The sequence below is a fragment of the Staurois parvus genome, unplaced genomic scaffold (genome assembly GCF_062004578.1).
Source record: "Staurois parvus isolate SC_StPar_1 unplaced genomic scaffold, SC_StPar_1.0 ptg000085l, whole genome shotgun sequence".
In the NCBI taxonomy this organism is placed as follows: domain Eukaryota; kingdom Metazoa; phylum Chordata; class Amphibia; order Anura; family Ranidae; genus Staurois; species Staurois parvus.
The window spans coordinates 2,105,074-2,119,278 of NW_028317881.1; the positions used below are offsets into that span (position 1 = coordinate 2,105,074).

Here is a 14,205-nt window from a genome sequence, read left to right on the forward strand (position 1 = left end):
AGAGGATCAGATCACATTTTTGCTGCATAAAGCCAGTAAATTTCAAATGGTTCATTTTTTCTTGCCACGGTATATGGTTCTAGCTTAGTGAAATACAGATTTGATATATATGATAAGCTAGAGCTTGTCTGGACATTAAAATATTGTATTTTTAGTTGCATCCTGGCTGTGATGTTTTTAGTATTTTACTGTTTGGATACTAAGGCGCGGTTTACATTCGTGCGACTTCCAAATAAAGTTGCATGATAAGTTGAAACCCATTTATTTCAATGGCACCCGTTCCAATTTATGCAACTAAACTTGCAGCATAAAAAAAAAGAAAAAAAAGAAAAAAGGTTCCTGCACTACTCTGATGCAACTTTCTTTTGACTTGAGTGCCATAGAGTGCAATTAAGTCGCATGAAAATCGCACTGCAAAGTCGGACTCGAAATAGTGTGACTTTAGAGTTGCACTAGTGTGAACCAATCCTAAGTGTTCCTACTTAAACTTAAAAATGAGGCAAGGCAATATATGACCAATATAACCTTTAAGGTTTTGTCATAATGAATATTTACAGTTGGGTTTTAGGCTTGCTAACAAAAGGAGATATAAACAGAATCTGAAAAAAATAATTCTGAATCAATGCTGAGATGTTGGTGAGGCAGATTTTGGCACAGGTCTTTCCAACCCTAACAAGGCAAGTACACAGTTTTATGGGTTGTTCTAGTGTTACGTTTATGGTCAATGTTGAGGGCTTAAGAAGTAAATGTTTATGGAGTTAGGTCTTAGGTTAAAGACTTAGGGTTAATTGTAAAATGTCAGATTCACGTCAGCAAGGCTACTGCTGTAAATTTTCTCACTAGCTTTTGCCTTTAAGAATAGGGTTTCAATGGAAATTGGAAATCTCTTGCTAGAGACAGTTCTACCCATTTGTTGCCCATCCCTTACCCACTACTTTGACTATCCTACTGACACAAAAATAAAAAATTCTTACAAAAACAAAAGCAGCTTAATAAAACCATTAAATACATTTGAACTTCCTTTTCCTCTATACAGCATCAGAGGAAACACCAACTGATCCTTGTAAGTGCAATTTAAATATGGAGAGAAACACAAAGTAGCAAGCACTCCAATGCATGTGGCAAAACTTTAACCAGACAAAACCAAAAGGTGTAATTTCAGAATAGCACAGGATCCCTTTAGGAATTTTTGAAAGACATACATGCTGCACAGCTTACTGAGTTGTGGACACTGGGTATGCTATACAAACCCCCCAAAAATTCCATCAAAGTATACAGGGTGGGTGTAAGTACATACAGTACTTCTGTCCCCACATCCACCCCCTACCCAGCATTTCCCACCTCACACTCGTCAGCAATTCCTGGTTCTCAAAGTCAAAGCCTAGGTTTGCTGTGTAAATACAGCAGTTATTAGGTTGCATTCACAATACAGTAGAACATGAAAGTATGCAAAATTCACAAGAAACACATGTTGTGCTTGTGGTGCCATTCAATGTTAAGGGCATCCCAAACTTGGCAAGAAAAACTTAGTTTTGCATGCCAAAAACTGACAAATGTGGCAAAATATACAGCTAAAAACATGCATAGTTCAAAATGATGCTTGAGCTTCTTTGCCATGTGTTGGGTAGCTCATTGAAATTACTAGGCTGCCCTGTGCACAAAAATACAGTATCTCACAGAAGTGAGTACACCCCTCACATTTTTGTAAATATTTAATTATATCCTTTCATGTGACAACACTGAAGAAATTACACTTTGCTACAATGTAAAGTAGTGAGTGTACAGCTTGTATAACAGTGTAAATTTGCCGTCCCCTCAAAATAACTCAACACACAGCTATTAATGTCTAAACCGCTAGCAACAAAAGTGAGTACACCCCTAATTGAAAATGTCTAAATTGGGACCTATTAGCCATTTTCCCTCCCCGGTGTCATGTGACTCGTGTTACAAGGTCTCAGGTGTGAATGGGGAGCAGGTCTGTTAAATTTGGTGTTATCGCTCTTACTCTCTCATACTGGTCACTGGAAGTTCAACATGGCATCTCATGGCAAAGAACTCTCTGAGGATCTGAAAAAAAAAAAAATTGTTGTTCTACATAAAGATGGCCTAGGCTATAAGAAGATTGCCAAGACCCTGAAACTGAGCTGCAGCACGGAGGCCAAGACCATACAGTGCTTTAACAGGACAGGTTCCACTCAGAACAGGCCTTGCCATGGTTGACCAAAGAAGTTGAGTGCATGTGCTCACAGTCATATCCAGAGGTTGTCTTTGGGAAATAGATGTATGAGTGCTGCAAAGGTTGAATGGGGTGGGGGGTCAGCCTGTCAGTGCTCAGACCATACGCCGCACACTGCATCAAATTGATCTGCACAGCTGTGATCCCAGAAGGAAGCCTCTTCTAAAGATGATGCACAAGAAAGCCCGCAAACAGTTTGCTGAAGACAAGCAGACTAAGGACATGGATTACTGAAATCATGTCCTGTGGTCTTGATGAGACCAAGATAAACTGATTTGGTTCAGATGGTGTCAAGTGTGTGTGGCAGCATACTCGTGAGGAGTACAAAGACAAGTGTGTCTTGCATACAGTTAAACATGGTGGTGGGAGTGTCATGGTCTGAGGCTGCATGAGTGCTGCCGGCACTGGGGAGCTACAGTGCATTGAGGGAACCATGAATGCCAACATGTACTGTGACATACTGAAGCAGAGCATGATCCCCTCCCTTCGGAGACTGGGCCGCAGGGCAGTATTCCAACAAAATAACGACCCCAAGCACGCCTCCAAGACAACCACTGCCTTGCTAAAAAAAAAGCTGAGGGTAAGGATAATGGACTGGCCAAGCATGTCTCCAGACCTAAACGGTATTGTGTCTGTGGGGCATCCTCAAAGGGAAGGTGGAGGAGCGCAAGGTCTCTAACATCCACCAACCTGTGAAACTCTGGTGAACTCCATGCCCAAGAGGGTTAAGGCAGTGCTGGAAAATAATGGTGGCCACACAAAATATTGACACTTTGGGCCCAATTTGGACATTTTCACTTAGGTACTCACTTTTGTTGCCAGCGGTTTAGACATTAATGGCTGTGTGTTGAGTTATTTTGAGGGGACAACAAATTTACACTGGTATACAAACTGTTCACTCACTACTTTACAGTGTAGCAACATGTTATTTCTTCAGTGTTGACACATGAAAAGATATAATGAAATATTTACAAAAATGTGAGGGGTGTACTCACTTCTGTGAGATGCTGTACATGTACACACGATATACTACATCACACATGTCCGGGCCCGTCAAGCCATTTCATGTGGCCCTTGCACCCAGGGCTTTTTTTCAGCTGGAACATGGAGCTCCGCCACCTCAGGCTCACGACCTCACTACCCGCTTTCATTTGACACATAGAAGAGCTTTCCTCTCTGTGGCTCTCACAGGTCCCTGCTTGCCATGCATTCACGACATGGACAAGGGAGATGCAGGTGCAGTGCGGGATAGGACATCACATGATAAGTTGCACTGTGATCCCCATCTGTGCCTGGGTGCAGGGATGCCAAGCAGTGATCTCCCTGCAAGTGAGAAAGGCAGAGCTGCCTACACTGCCAGGAGGTACCAGAGCTCGTCCAGGTAGGTGAGATATGAGGAAGCTTTTGAGGGGGGGGGGGGGGTTGAGAAATGAGGGCTGTGGAGGGAGTGAGCCATCTGCCACCTTCTACTTTACACCAGGAGTCGTGATTACACATTAAATCGCCAGCATTTAATATTAATTTGTATTTAGTTTTGTATGAAATATTGGTGTTTTTTTTGGGGAGGTGTAGCAATGTACCTATTGTAGTACATATCTTTTTAGTGGGACAACTTTTCTTTGCTAGCAGCCCCCCTCCCCTTTATAAGGGGAATTGTCACAGGATTAGATTATAGGTTTCTTGACACTCCTAGTATTGATTATCCCTTTAAGACCCTCCCACAGTGCAATTTGGCCACACCCACCATTCTATGCAGTTTGGCGGGGTGGCGTAGTTGAGTTCCTGTACCTATTCTGAGAAAAAAAAACCCTGTATATATTTATATAGTCCTACAGATACAACCGGCAACCATAATGCTGATGAGCCCCCTGATGAAATTAGTTGGACAACTCTGTAGTACATAGTGGGAAAGGGGGCCTATAACTATTGCTGTCCAATTCACAGACCCCCTGATACAGTCTACTATAAAGATTGTAGCTAGAGAGATTCAAAGTAACATTGTTACTTTTGTATCTAATCTGTTCCATGCATCTGCAGAGCAAAGGGATGAGTTTTTTTCATTTAGTTTATCTCTAGCAATGCTTTGTACTAGAAACATAATTTTAGCGACATTTTGAACAGAACAATTTCAGAATAAAATATATACTTTTTATGTACAGTAATTTTTTTTTTTTTTGTAAACACTGCTCAAAAAATTAAATAGTGCCTTTTTTTAGTTGTGACATTTTGGATCAATAAATTGCATAAAAAATTAAATAATTTTTGCAAGACAATACTCCCAAAAGAAAGTCTTGTTTGGTTATTACTAAGCTATCTTAAGTAATGACAATGTTATTGCTGAATATAAGTATAAGAGCTAAAGCGGTTACAGTGCTAACCACCACTGACTGTATACAATCCATATAGTATGACTGTACCATCCTCAAGCCACAATCCAACATAAGAATGAAAGTCAAAAGTCTAAGGAAGAATTTGCTACACTCTATACCCATGCTCACTGATATAGGCGGTTAGCACAATTTATCCTGTGCAACATGTATGGCATATGTTTGTCACCTTGAAAAAGGGGTCCTGGCAAGTAATGTTTAACCACCCACTAACTATACAATGAAGTTCTAGCATCTATATCTGTTTGGATTTACGGTGCCACTGTAGCCATGCATCCTCCTTGTACATCTGTCTAACGTATGTTGTGCAGTATAGACATTTATACCACAGTTATTTAGATGTGAAAAATGATCATTGCATTCAGTAGAACATACATGGCATTCTATGCATGCATTGACATGTAGCAGGCAATAATCACTACAAGACCAGCAAGCATGTTAGATAAGAGCATGCAGAAGACTGGAGAAAGGAAAGCAAAAAAAGAAAGCAGACAAGATTGTCCTTCATACACACCTGCATGGGCCGCACCAGTCCGTTTGTTGGTTGAGGCCAAAGCGAGCTCTGCATTTCTTAGGAGAGCCAGGGTCTGAGTATAGAAACATGCGCAGGGGGGAGGCAGAGGCACGCAAAAAAAGGAAAGAAGAGATGCAACATATATTTAGCCACTTGAAACTTGAAGGTATAGACAAAATGATGCAAGTGTCAGCAAAAAAGACAGAACACTTACCACTAATACATACCTTTCTCCGAGGATGGAAATGTGAAAACACAGGTGAAATTTTACACTTTATTTATCTATGCATATTGGTCTCTAACACAGGTGTCTGCTTCTATGGTCAAACTTTTATATATCTCACAAGTCAGTTAGATTGAGCCATCTTACAATAGGTAAATTTACAAAGGGCTGCAAATTCAGCAGCAAGCAACATACAGTACATCAAATATCAGTCATAGTTAATCTGGCTGGAAAAAAAAAAATAAAGACATCCAGTTCAACCAGCAGAAAAAAAAAACACACAAATAGAAAATCTCCATTTACACCATCCATCACCCACAGTTGATCTAGAGCAGTGTTTCTCAACCTTTTTTCAGTCAAGGCACTCTCTAAGATTATGGATAGTCCCGAAGGACCCTTTAAAATTGTGGACAGTCTTGAGGCACCCCATTCTAAAAGGTGAAAAACTATTCTAATAATTTTAAATAACCGAGCAACATCCACACATGCATGACACCCAACATTAGAGGTAATTTATTCTTCCAAAGCAAATTAGAGGTAATTTATTCTTCCAAAGCAAATACACTTTTGCACACTGGTACTGAGTAGTATTTCAGTGTTTCTCTTCTCCCTCAGTTTTTCTCCATCACTAAGCTAATGTGACCCCAGCACTGATGGAGAGGGGCAGGGGAGGGTCAAACTAGGGTGCTGTGCATGCAGCTGACATCCTTCTTTTCAACTGATGATGTAATTGGTTGTTAGGATGCCGGTGGCCAGAAGGTCGTAATGGTGCACAATGAAAACCTGTGACTGTGTGTAAATCACAAGTTTTGGGAAATTTTTAGACATTTTGCCAAGGCACCCTTAAGAAACCTCAAGACACCCTGGTTGAGAAAGACTGATCTAGAGGAAGGCAAAAAACCCCCCCAATAAAGCATGATCCAATTTACTCCAGCAAAGGAAAAAATTCCTTCCCGATCCCAGCTTATGTCTTAGAATAAGAGGGAGGTGACGCCTCCATCAATCTACATGTAATATCCCACCCCCATTGTATTTAGCTGCTTAGTGGGCATGGAGGAGGGAGGAAGGGAGTGGGCTGTCATTTACCACTGTGTATATGCCCACATGCGTTACTCTATAGCCACATGGGCTGCTCAGATGTGATAGAAAGGAAATGCTGAAAATAGAAACTCACTGAAAACTGAACATGGACAGAGCTGCTAACATTGCCTCGAAAAATTCCTAGCTTAATTGGGGACATGGACAGAAGGGGAAGATGCCGAACAGCAGAATCAACCAGGTTTTTTTTTTTTTTTTCAGAATACAGAAAATTAATCTAACAGTAACTGAGTTAGTATGAACAGCATGTAATACAGCATTGATTTACAGGTTTTTAATAATATGGGTTTAGTAGCACTTTAACAAAATATGTAAAATGGGAAATCAAAGCTGCAAATATTCAATACAACTGACAGGTTGTGAAACAGAGTAGGACAAACCCGAAAAATTCTTCAGATCGACCCATAGAAAAAAAGGTCAGATCTGAGCATGTAGGTCCTTTACAAATATTCCAAGTTGGTGATGGAGGACAAAGAGAGGGCAAAATTATTAAATATCTTCAGCTCTGTGTATATACAACTAAAAATGGGGAAGCTCAAGACCATAATGAAGATAGTATTGATGTAACCTTCAAAAAACCATGCGGCTAAAAATCGATCAGTTTTAGAAACATTTAGACAAAATAAAAGGTGAATAAAGCACCTGGACCAGACAGCTTACACCAATGTTTCTTATCCAACTGAGCTTATCCATTATTGAAGCCACTGTGTCCAATTGTTAGGGACTCTTTAAATAACTGGTTCAGTAGACTGGCGCAAGGCCAACATCATGCCAATATTTAAAAAAGGAGTAAAGTTTTTATTAAGGGATAAGTTCACGTTTTATTTTAAAAATTAAATAAAAAAATATTTTTTGCAGGTAAAAAAAATTCAGTTTTTTTTATACCATAGCCTGTAAAGCATTGCACCCATGATCAGAAAATGGCAGGTATAATTCCAGGATCCTGCAGACTCTCAGTACATTGTCTACCTGTACCTCTGATATGGCAGGAAGAATTAATGAACTAAGAACATTCACCAGTGCCTTCATTAGGAACTACAAGCTGTCAGTGGCAGTGGTCAACAGTACTTGTAGTTTAATAATGCACAGAAGTCCGTGAATGAATGACGTGGCTGTGTGGGTGGAGTCCTGTACAGCCACGCTGTTTTTAAATTGTGACAGTGGGTACACGGAGAAGGTCCCCTGCCTGCTGTCATGGGGGGGAGAAATCAGGAATAGAGGAGGGAGGAGCCCTAAATAGAGGTGGAACATGTGAAATGTTGCATAGGTGAACTTAGCGGTTAAGTAATTAACCACTTGCTAACTGCGTTATAGACGAATGACGGCTACAGCACGGTTGTCCAGTTCTGGGAGGGCGTCATATGGCATCCCAACAGTGCGCACCTGAAGATCTCAGTGATCGCTGCATCCTATGAGGTAAAATATCCTTCTGTCACAGCGTGAGGAAAGTACTGCCGATACCCAGCAAATGTGACAGAACAGATCGGCACTGATCATCAGGGCACTGATGATCAGTGCCCAGCAGTGCCACCCACCAGTTACATAGTTAGTCAGGCTGAAAAAAAAAGACAAAAGTCCATCCGAAAAAAGTTATAAAAAAGTTATAATCCTATACCCACAGTTGATCCAGAGGAAGGCAAAAAACCCAGCAAAGCATGATCCAATTTGCTCCTGCAGGGGAAAAAATTCCTTCCTGATCCCCTGAGAGGAAATCAGATATTCCCTGGATCAACTTTACCTAACTTTATTCCCTGGATCAACTTCAGTAACCAGTTATTCTGTGTATCCAGAAAAGAATCTAGGCCTTTTTTAAAGCAATCTACTGAGCTGGCCAGGACCAACTCTTCGGGGAGACTATTCCACATTTTCACAGCTTACTGTGAAGAAACCTTTCCGTATTTTGGAGATTAAATTTCTTTTCCTCCAAACATAAAGAGTGCCCCCTTGTCCTCTGTGATGACCTCAAGGTGAATAACTCTATACTGAGTTCACAATATGAACCACTGATGTATTTATACATGTTGATCATATTGCCCCCTCTTCTCAATAGAGAATGAATTCAGTTTGTCTAATCTTTCCTCATAGCTGACCTCCTCCATGCCTCTTATCAGTTTGGTTGCCCTTCTTTTTGCTCATAGTTACATAATCCAGTGGCCATCAGTGCCACCCATCAGTGCTGTACAAGCAGTTGCGCCCATAAGTGTCACCCGGTGCAGCATCATCAGTGCCCCCTCATCAATGCCCACCAGTGCCGCCTCATCAGTGCCACTTATCTGTGCAACCCCATCAGTGCCTATCAACAGCCTCATCAACACACATCAGCGAAGGAGCAAAAATTACCTGTTTGCAAAATTTTATAATAGAAACAAAAAAAAAACTTTTTTTTTTCAAATTTTTTGCTCTTTTTGTTTATAGTGCAAAAAAATAAAACACCCAGTGGTGATTAAATACCACCAAAAGAAAGCTCTATTTGTGTGAAAAAAAATGCTAAAAATTTCATATGAGTACAGTGTTGCAAGACTGCGCAATTGTCATTCAAAGTGCGACAGCGCTGAAAGCTGAAAATTGGCCTGGGCAAGAAGGGAGTAAGAGTGCACGGTAGGCAAATGGTTAAAGACTGGCTAGTTTAACTTCTATAGTCAGGAAGAGTCTTGGAAGTTTGAAAGACCACACAGTTTTTGCTAGAAAATTATATAAGCAATAGGCAGCATGGATGGTCAGACAAATCAGCTTTCTTTTGAGGTAGTAAGCAAAAACGTACACAAAAGAGTGGCTGTGGATATAGTATACTTACAAAGTGTTTGACATAGTTCCCCACACACGACTAATGGGTAAGATAAAGTCTATAGGCTTAAAAAAAAATATTTTTTAAAAGGATGGAAAACTGAAAAATAGACCATTTTCAGAGAGTAGCGATTAATGATTCATACTCTGAATAGTCTAAGGTTATTAGTGGTGTGCCCCAAGGTTCAGTGTTGTGACCCTTGCTATTTAACCTATATATAAATGATATAGGGTTTGGTATTAAGAGTACCATTTCTTTGTTTGCAGATGACACCAAGTTAAATAGTGGAATAACGTTCTTACACGAGGTCTCCAACTTCCAAGCAGATCATAAAGTGGACCTTTCCCCCCTTTTACTAAATTTCACATTAGCATGCATCACTGTATACTGATGTGAAATCATCCTAACACTGACTAGAAAAAAATTTGGTTTACTTACAGTGGCAAAAAAGTATATAAACCCCTGGAATAAACTGCTTTTCTGCATTAATTTGCCATAAAATGTGGTTTGATCCGCATCTAAGTCACAATAATAGATAAGCACAATGAGTTTAAGCTGATAACACACAAACCATTTTAATTTCTCATGTCTGTATTGAACACACCCATTAAACATTAAACAGTTAATAGCTGCTCAGACCTCCTTTGTCAGCAAATGACTTCAAGTGTTCCTAAACCCAGGACCCCACATTCACTATCTTTGGTCTCCCACAGTACACTCTACATGGAAATGCAATTATTTTAGTAAATATAAACTGCTATAACTTTTCTCATCAGCAGTTAGAGCAGTCTTGCGACTTCTATCAGTGTCCAGCCGAGCACTGGTTAAAGCTTGTAGGAGGAGCCTTCTTTCTTCTCTAGGAGGATGCAGAACCCCTGACCTCTGTCTAGACAGTGCTGATTGGCCCTGTGCTGATTACATGCACTCTCCCAAGCATTTAAAAACAAACAAACCCCCCCCCTTTCTAGCAATACACACCAAACTGAGCATGTGCAGTGTCTTCACACGATAGGTCTCATCAGGAGATAAGCAGGGTGCACAGGAAGCAGGGGAAGATCAGAGAAGTCAGGATCAAACAGCATTTTTACACAATGCAGAGGATTAACCCCTGAGGTTCCACATACAGACTGATTTTACTTTTGTGGGTTTAGTAACACTTTCAAGCAAACTTTTGGTAGCTCTAGATCAGACCTGCACAACATTCAGGAGAAATTTTTGACCATTCCTCTGCACAAAACATCTTCAGCCCAGACACACTGGTAGAATGTCTGGTGTGAATGGCTCTCAAGGTCATTCCACAGCATCTCCATGAAGTTAAGGTCTGTTCTGACTGGACCATGCCAAAAGGCGCATTTTCTTTTTCTGAAGCCAGTCTAGTTCAACCAGTTAAAAAAAAACACAAATAGAAAATCTCAACATACCCAATCCTTAAACCACAGTTGATCCAGAGGAAGGAGAAAAAAAAACTGGTATCATGCCAGTCATTGAAGAGTCACTATAAATTTGAAACAATGTCTTAGATATAATAGAGCTCAGCTCTTTGAGAACCCTCGGGTGTACACCATCTGGTTCCGATGTTTTATTTACTTTTATTTTGTCTAAATATTTCTGGACAATATTATTTTTGAGCCATTGTGGATCATTTGGGGCTATTATTCCCATTAAGGACCAGGGCATTCCAATTACATAGAGCAAGAAGGTATTTAAATTAGGCTTCTCTATGCCCTCCGTAACTAACTCAAGATTAGTAAAGGGCCAACTAGTAAAAGGCCTACATACTCAGCCTTAAGCAGTATTATGATACTATGTATACGCAGCACAAAGCACATGATGTCATGCACTTCATCTTGTGTATGCACAGTACAGCATTAACTTGCTATTTAAAAAAAAATTAATTTATCCCTGAGATCTTGTGATGCACAGGACAACAATTTTCAAATTGACCTTGCAGTAGCAGGGACACCGGCTGCGCCAAGGCAGCCTGAGAAAGGATGCAGAAGGCGGAAAGGCAGCGTGGACACAGGTAAGTGTGCTTGTTTATATGTAGTGTATTATATACACTGATCAGCCATAAACAACCACTTGCCCTCCTGAGGATTTACCCCTCTTTCTGACCAGGCCAATTTTTGCTTTACGGCGGTGTGTTATTTTAACTGACTATTGTGCAGTCATGCAACGCTGCACCCAAATTAAATTTACGTCCTTTTTTTCCCCACAAATTGAGCTTTCTTTCAGTGGTATTTGATCGCCTGTGCGTTTTTTATTGCTTGCACTATTAAAAAAAAGGCCGACAATTTTGATTAAAAAAAATTATTTTTTACTTTTTGCTATTAAACATGTCCAGTAAAATTTAAAAAAAAAATCAAATTTCGTCATAAATTTAGGTCAAAATCTATTCTGCTACATGTCTTTGCTAAAATAAATCCCAATACAGTAAAATTAATTGGTTTACGTGAAAGTTATAGGATTTACAAATGGCGGTATAGATACTGAAATTTTTTATTTCTTTCACTAGTAATGGCGGCGATCAGCGACTCATAGCGGGACTGCGGCAGACATTCTGACACTGGGGGGAACTAACTTGGTGTCAATGACACCAATACAGTGATCAGTGCTGAAAAAAAAAAAGCACTGACACTGTACTAATGGCACTGGGCAGGAAGGGATTAACACAAGGGTCGATCAAAGAGTTAACTGTGTGCAGGGAGTGTTTTACTAGGGGGCCGTGTCAGTGTGCTTCACTGTAAGCACACTGCTTTGGATGGCTGCACTGTGCACAGCCATCCAAAGCAGTGTGCCCGAGCTGACAGGGAGGAGAACTGTTAGTAAACAAAACAGTCCTCCTCCCTGTCAAAGATCCTCGGTAATCACTGGCGCCCCCCCTACCCGGAAATGCAAAATCATGTGTATATATATGAGTGTATGTATATACAGTTGTGCTCAAAAGTTTGCATACCCTTGTGACATTTTGGCATTGATAATGAAAATATGACTGATCAGGGCAAAAAAAGCGCTTTTATTCAGGGATGATGATCATATGAAGCCATGTATTATCAAATAGTTGTTTGGCTCCTTTTTAAATAATAATAACAGAAATCACCCAAATGGCCATGACCAAAAATTTACATACCCTGGAATGTTTGGCCTTGGTAAAGACACACAAGGTGACACACATGGGTTAAAATGCCAATTAGAGGTTAATGTCCCACATCTGTGGCTTTTGAAATTGCAATCAGTGTCAGTGTATAAATAGTCAATGAGTTTGTTAGCTCTTACATGAAAGCACTGACTAGGCTAGATACTGAGCCATGGGGATCAGAAAAAAACTATCAAAAATCCTGCGTAACAAGGTAATGGAACTTTATAAAGATGGAAAACGACATAAAAAGATGTCCAAAGACTTGAATATGTCAATCAGTACTATTAAATCACCTATTAAGAAGTGGAAGCTCAGGGATCTCTTGATACTAAGCCAAGGTCAGGTAGACCAAGAAAGATTGCAGCCATAACTGCCAGAAGAATTATCCGGCATACAAAGGGAAACCCATAGGTAACCACAAGAAAAATACAGGTTGCTCTGGAAAAAGACAGCGTGGTTGCTTTGAAGGAGCACAATATGACACTTGAACAAAAATTAGCTGCATGGTTGAGGTGCCAGAAAGAAGCCCTTACTGCATCAATGACAAAAAAAGGCCTGGTTAGGCATGTCAAGCTGTTGTCAGGCATATTGTAGATCTTGAAAACCAGCGCAAACCCACATAATCAATTACATTACTCAGTGTAAAAAAACATAAATGTGCTAATAAAATTATATATAATAAATTATATATAAATTATGTTGATACAAAAATATATATATAAAATTATGAGTCCAGTGAAAACACAAAGTGACAAAAAATCAAAATGACAAAAAATCAGAAAAATCCCAGAAAATATATATATATATATATAATTAAAGTCCCGTGACAAAATTAATCAAATTAATTTACAATATATTTTCCATTTGATTCTTCCGTGTTACGGATCCCTTCACCATCCACCAGTGCAGAAATCAACATTAACCGCACTCACCAGATAATGGTGAGTCACACGCCTTTCAGGATTGTTAAGGGCTCCTGGACCCCCTTTACTTTCTCTGAGACCTCCAAGTGCTGTTTCCTCTCATATCTAGGTACCTCTTCTGCTTACTCCTCTCACCGAATCCCCCAAAGGAAAATCAGGAAGAAGAAAAGACCATAGCGTGATACCGCAGTAACTTCTCCTTAAATTAATCTCTCCAGACCACTCACATTCTTTTGCGGGATATAGCCCGCTTTTTATTCAAAACAACAGCGATTCTCTTCAAAATTGATACACTTTTCAAGTACACCGATTATATAAGGATTATATAAGGACCCCACAGTTTAGTGTGCAGCAGGATGGCAGACCTCAGCTACAGACTCTTCTCCTTAGACTAAGATGGCCCCTTGGAACGCACCGCTCGGCGTGCGCTCCACTCACCGGAAATGACGTCAGACGACGGACCAGGCAACCGGAAGTGCGTCAACGCGTTTCGCCCCACCCACAGGGCGTTATCAAGACGCTCATTACCACTTCCCAGCCGCTTATAAAGCTTTGGGAGATCCCTCCCACTAATTCCTCTGGCACAAAAACCTGGATACAAGCATATCAATCACCACCATCCATCTGCACACCCAAGTGGGGTCCCTGTACATCGGAAGCCATTTCAAAAAATACATTACTTAAAAAATACATTGCTTCAAAAACATACTTTACTTAAAAAATATTCTTTAATATAAAAATAAATATAAAAATAAAAATAAAAAATAAATAATAAAAAATAAAAAAATAAAATAAAAATAAAAATAAATAAATATAAAAATAAAAATAAAATTAAAAATAAAAATAAAATTAAAAATAAAAATAAATAATAATAAATAAAAATAAAAATAAAAATAAAAT

At 39.7% G+C, this 14,205-nt stretch overlaps 1 protein-coding gene across 4 annotated transcripts in view; it reads right to left on the minus strand.

Annotated features, from left to right (window-relative positions):
- Nucleotides 1–14,205, minus strand: part of TCF7 (transcription factor 7) — a 411,229-nt gene that overhangs the window by 31,441 nt on the left and 365,583 nt on the right. For 2 of the 4 annotated variants that reach the window (XM_089669955.1, XM_089669954.1), the window contains one exon: nucleotides 5,138–5,210. The exons of the other annotated variants lie outside the window; for them this stretch is intronic. In XM_089669955.1, coding sequence (XP_089526081.1) covers nucleotides 5,138–5,210 — 73 coding nt within the window. The remainder of the gene's footprint in view (nucleotides 1–5,137; nucleotides 5,211–14,205) is intronic. 4 annotated transcript variants of the gene reach the window in all.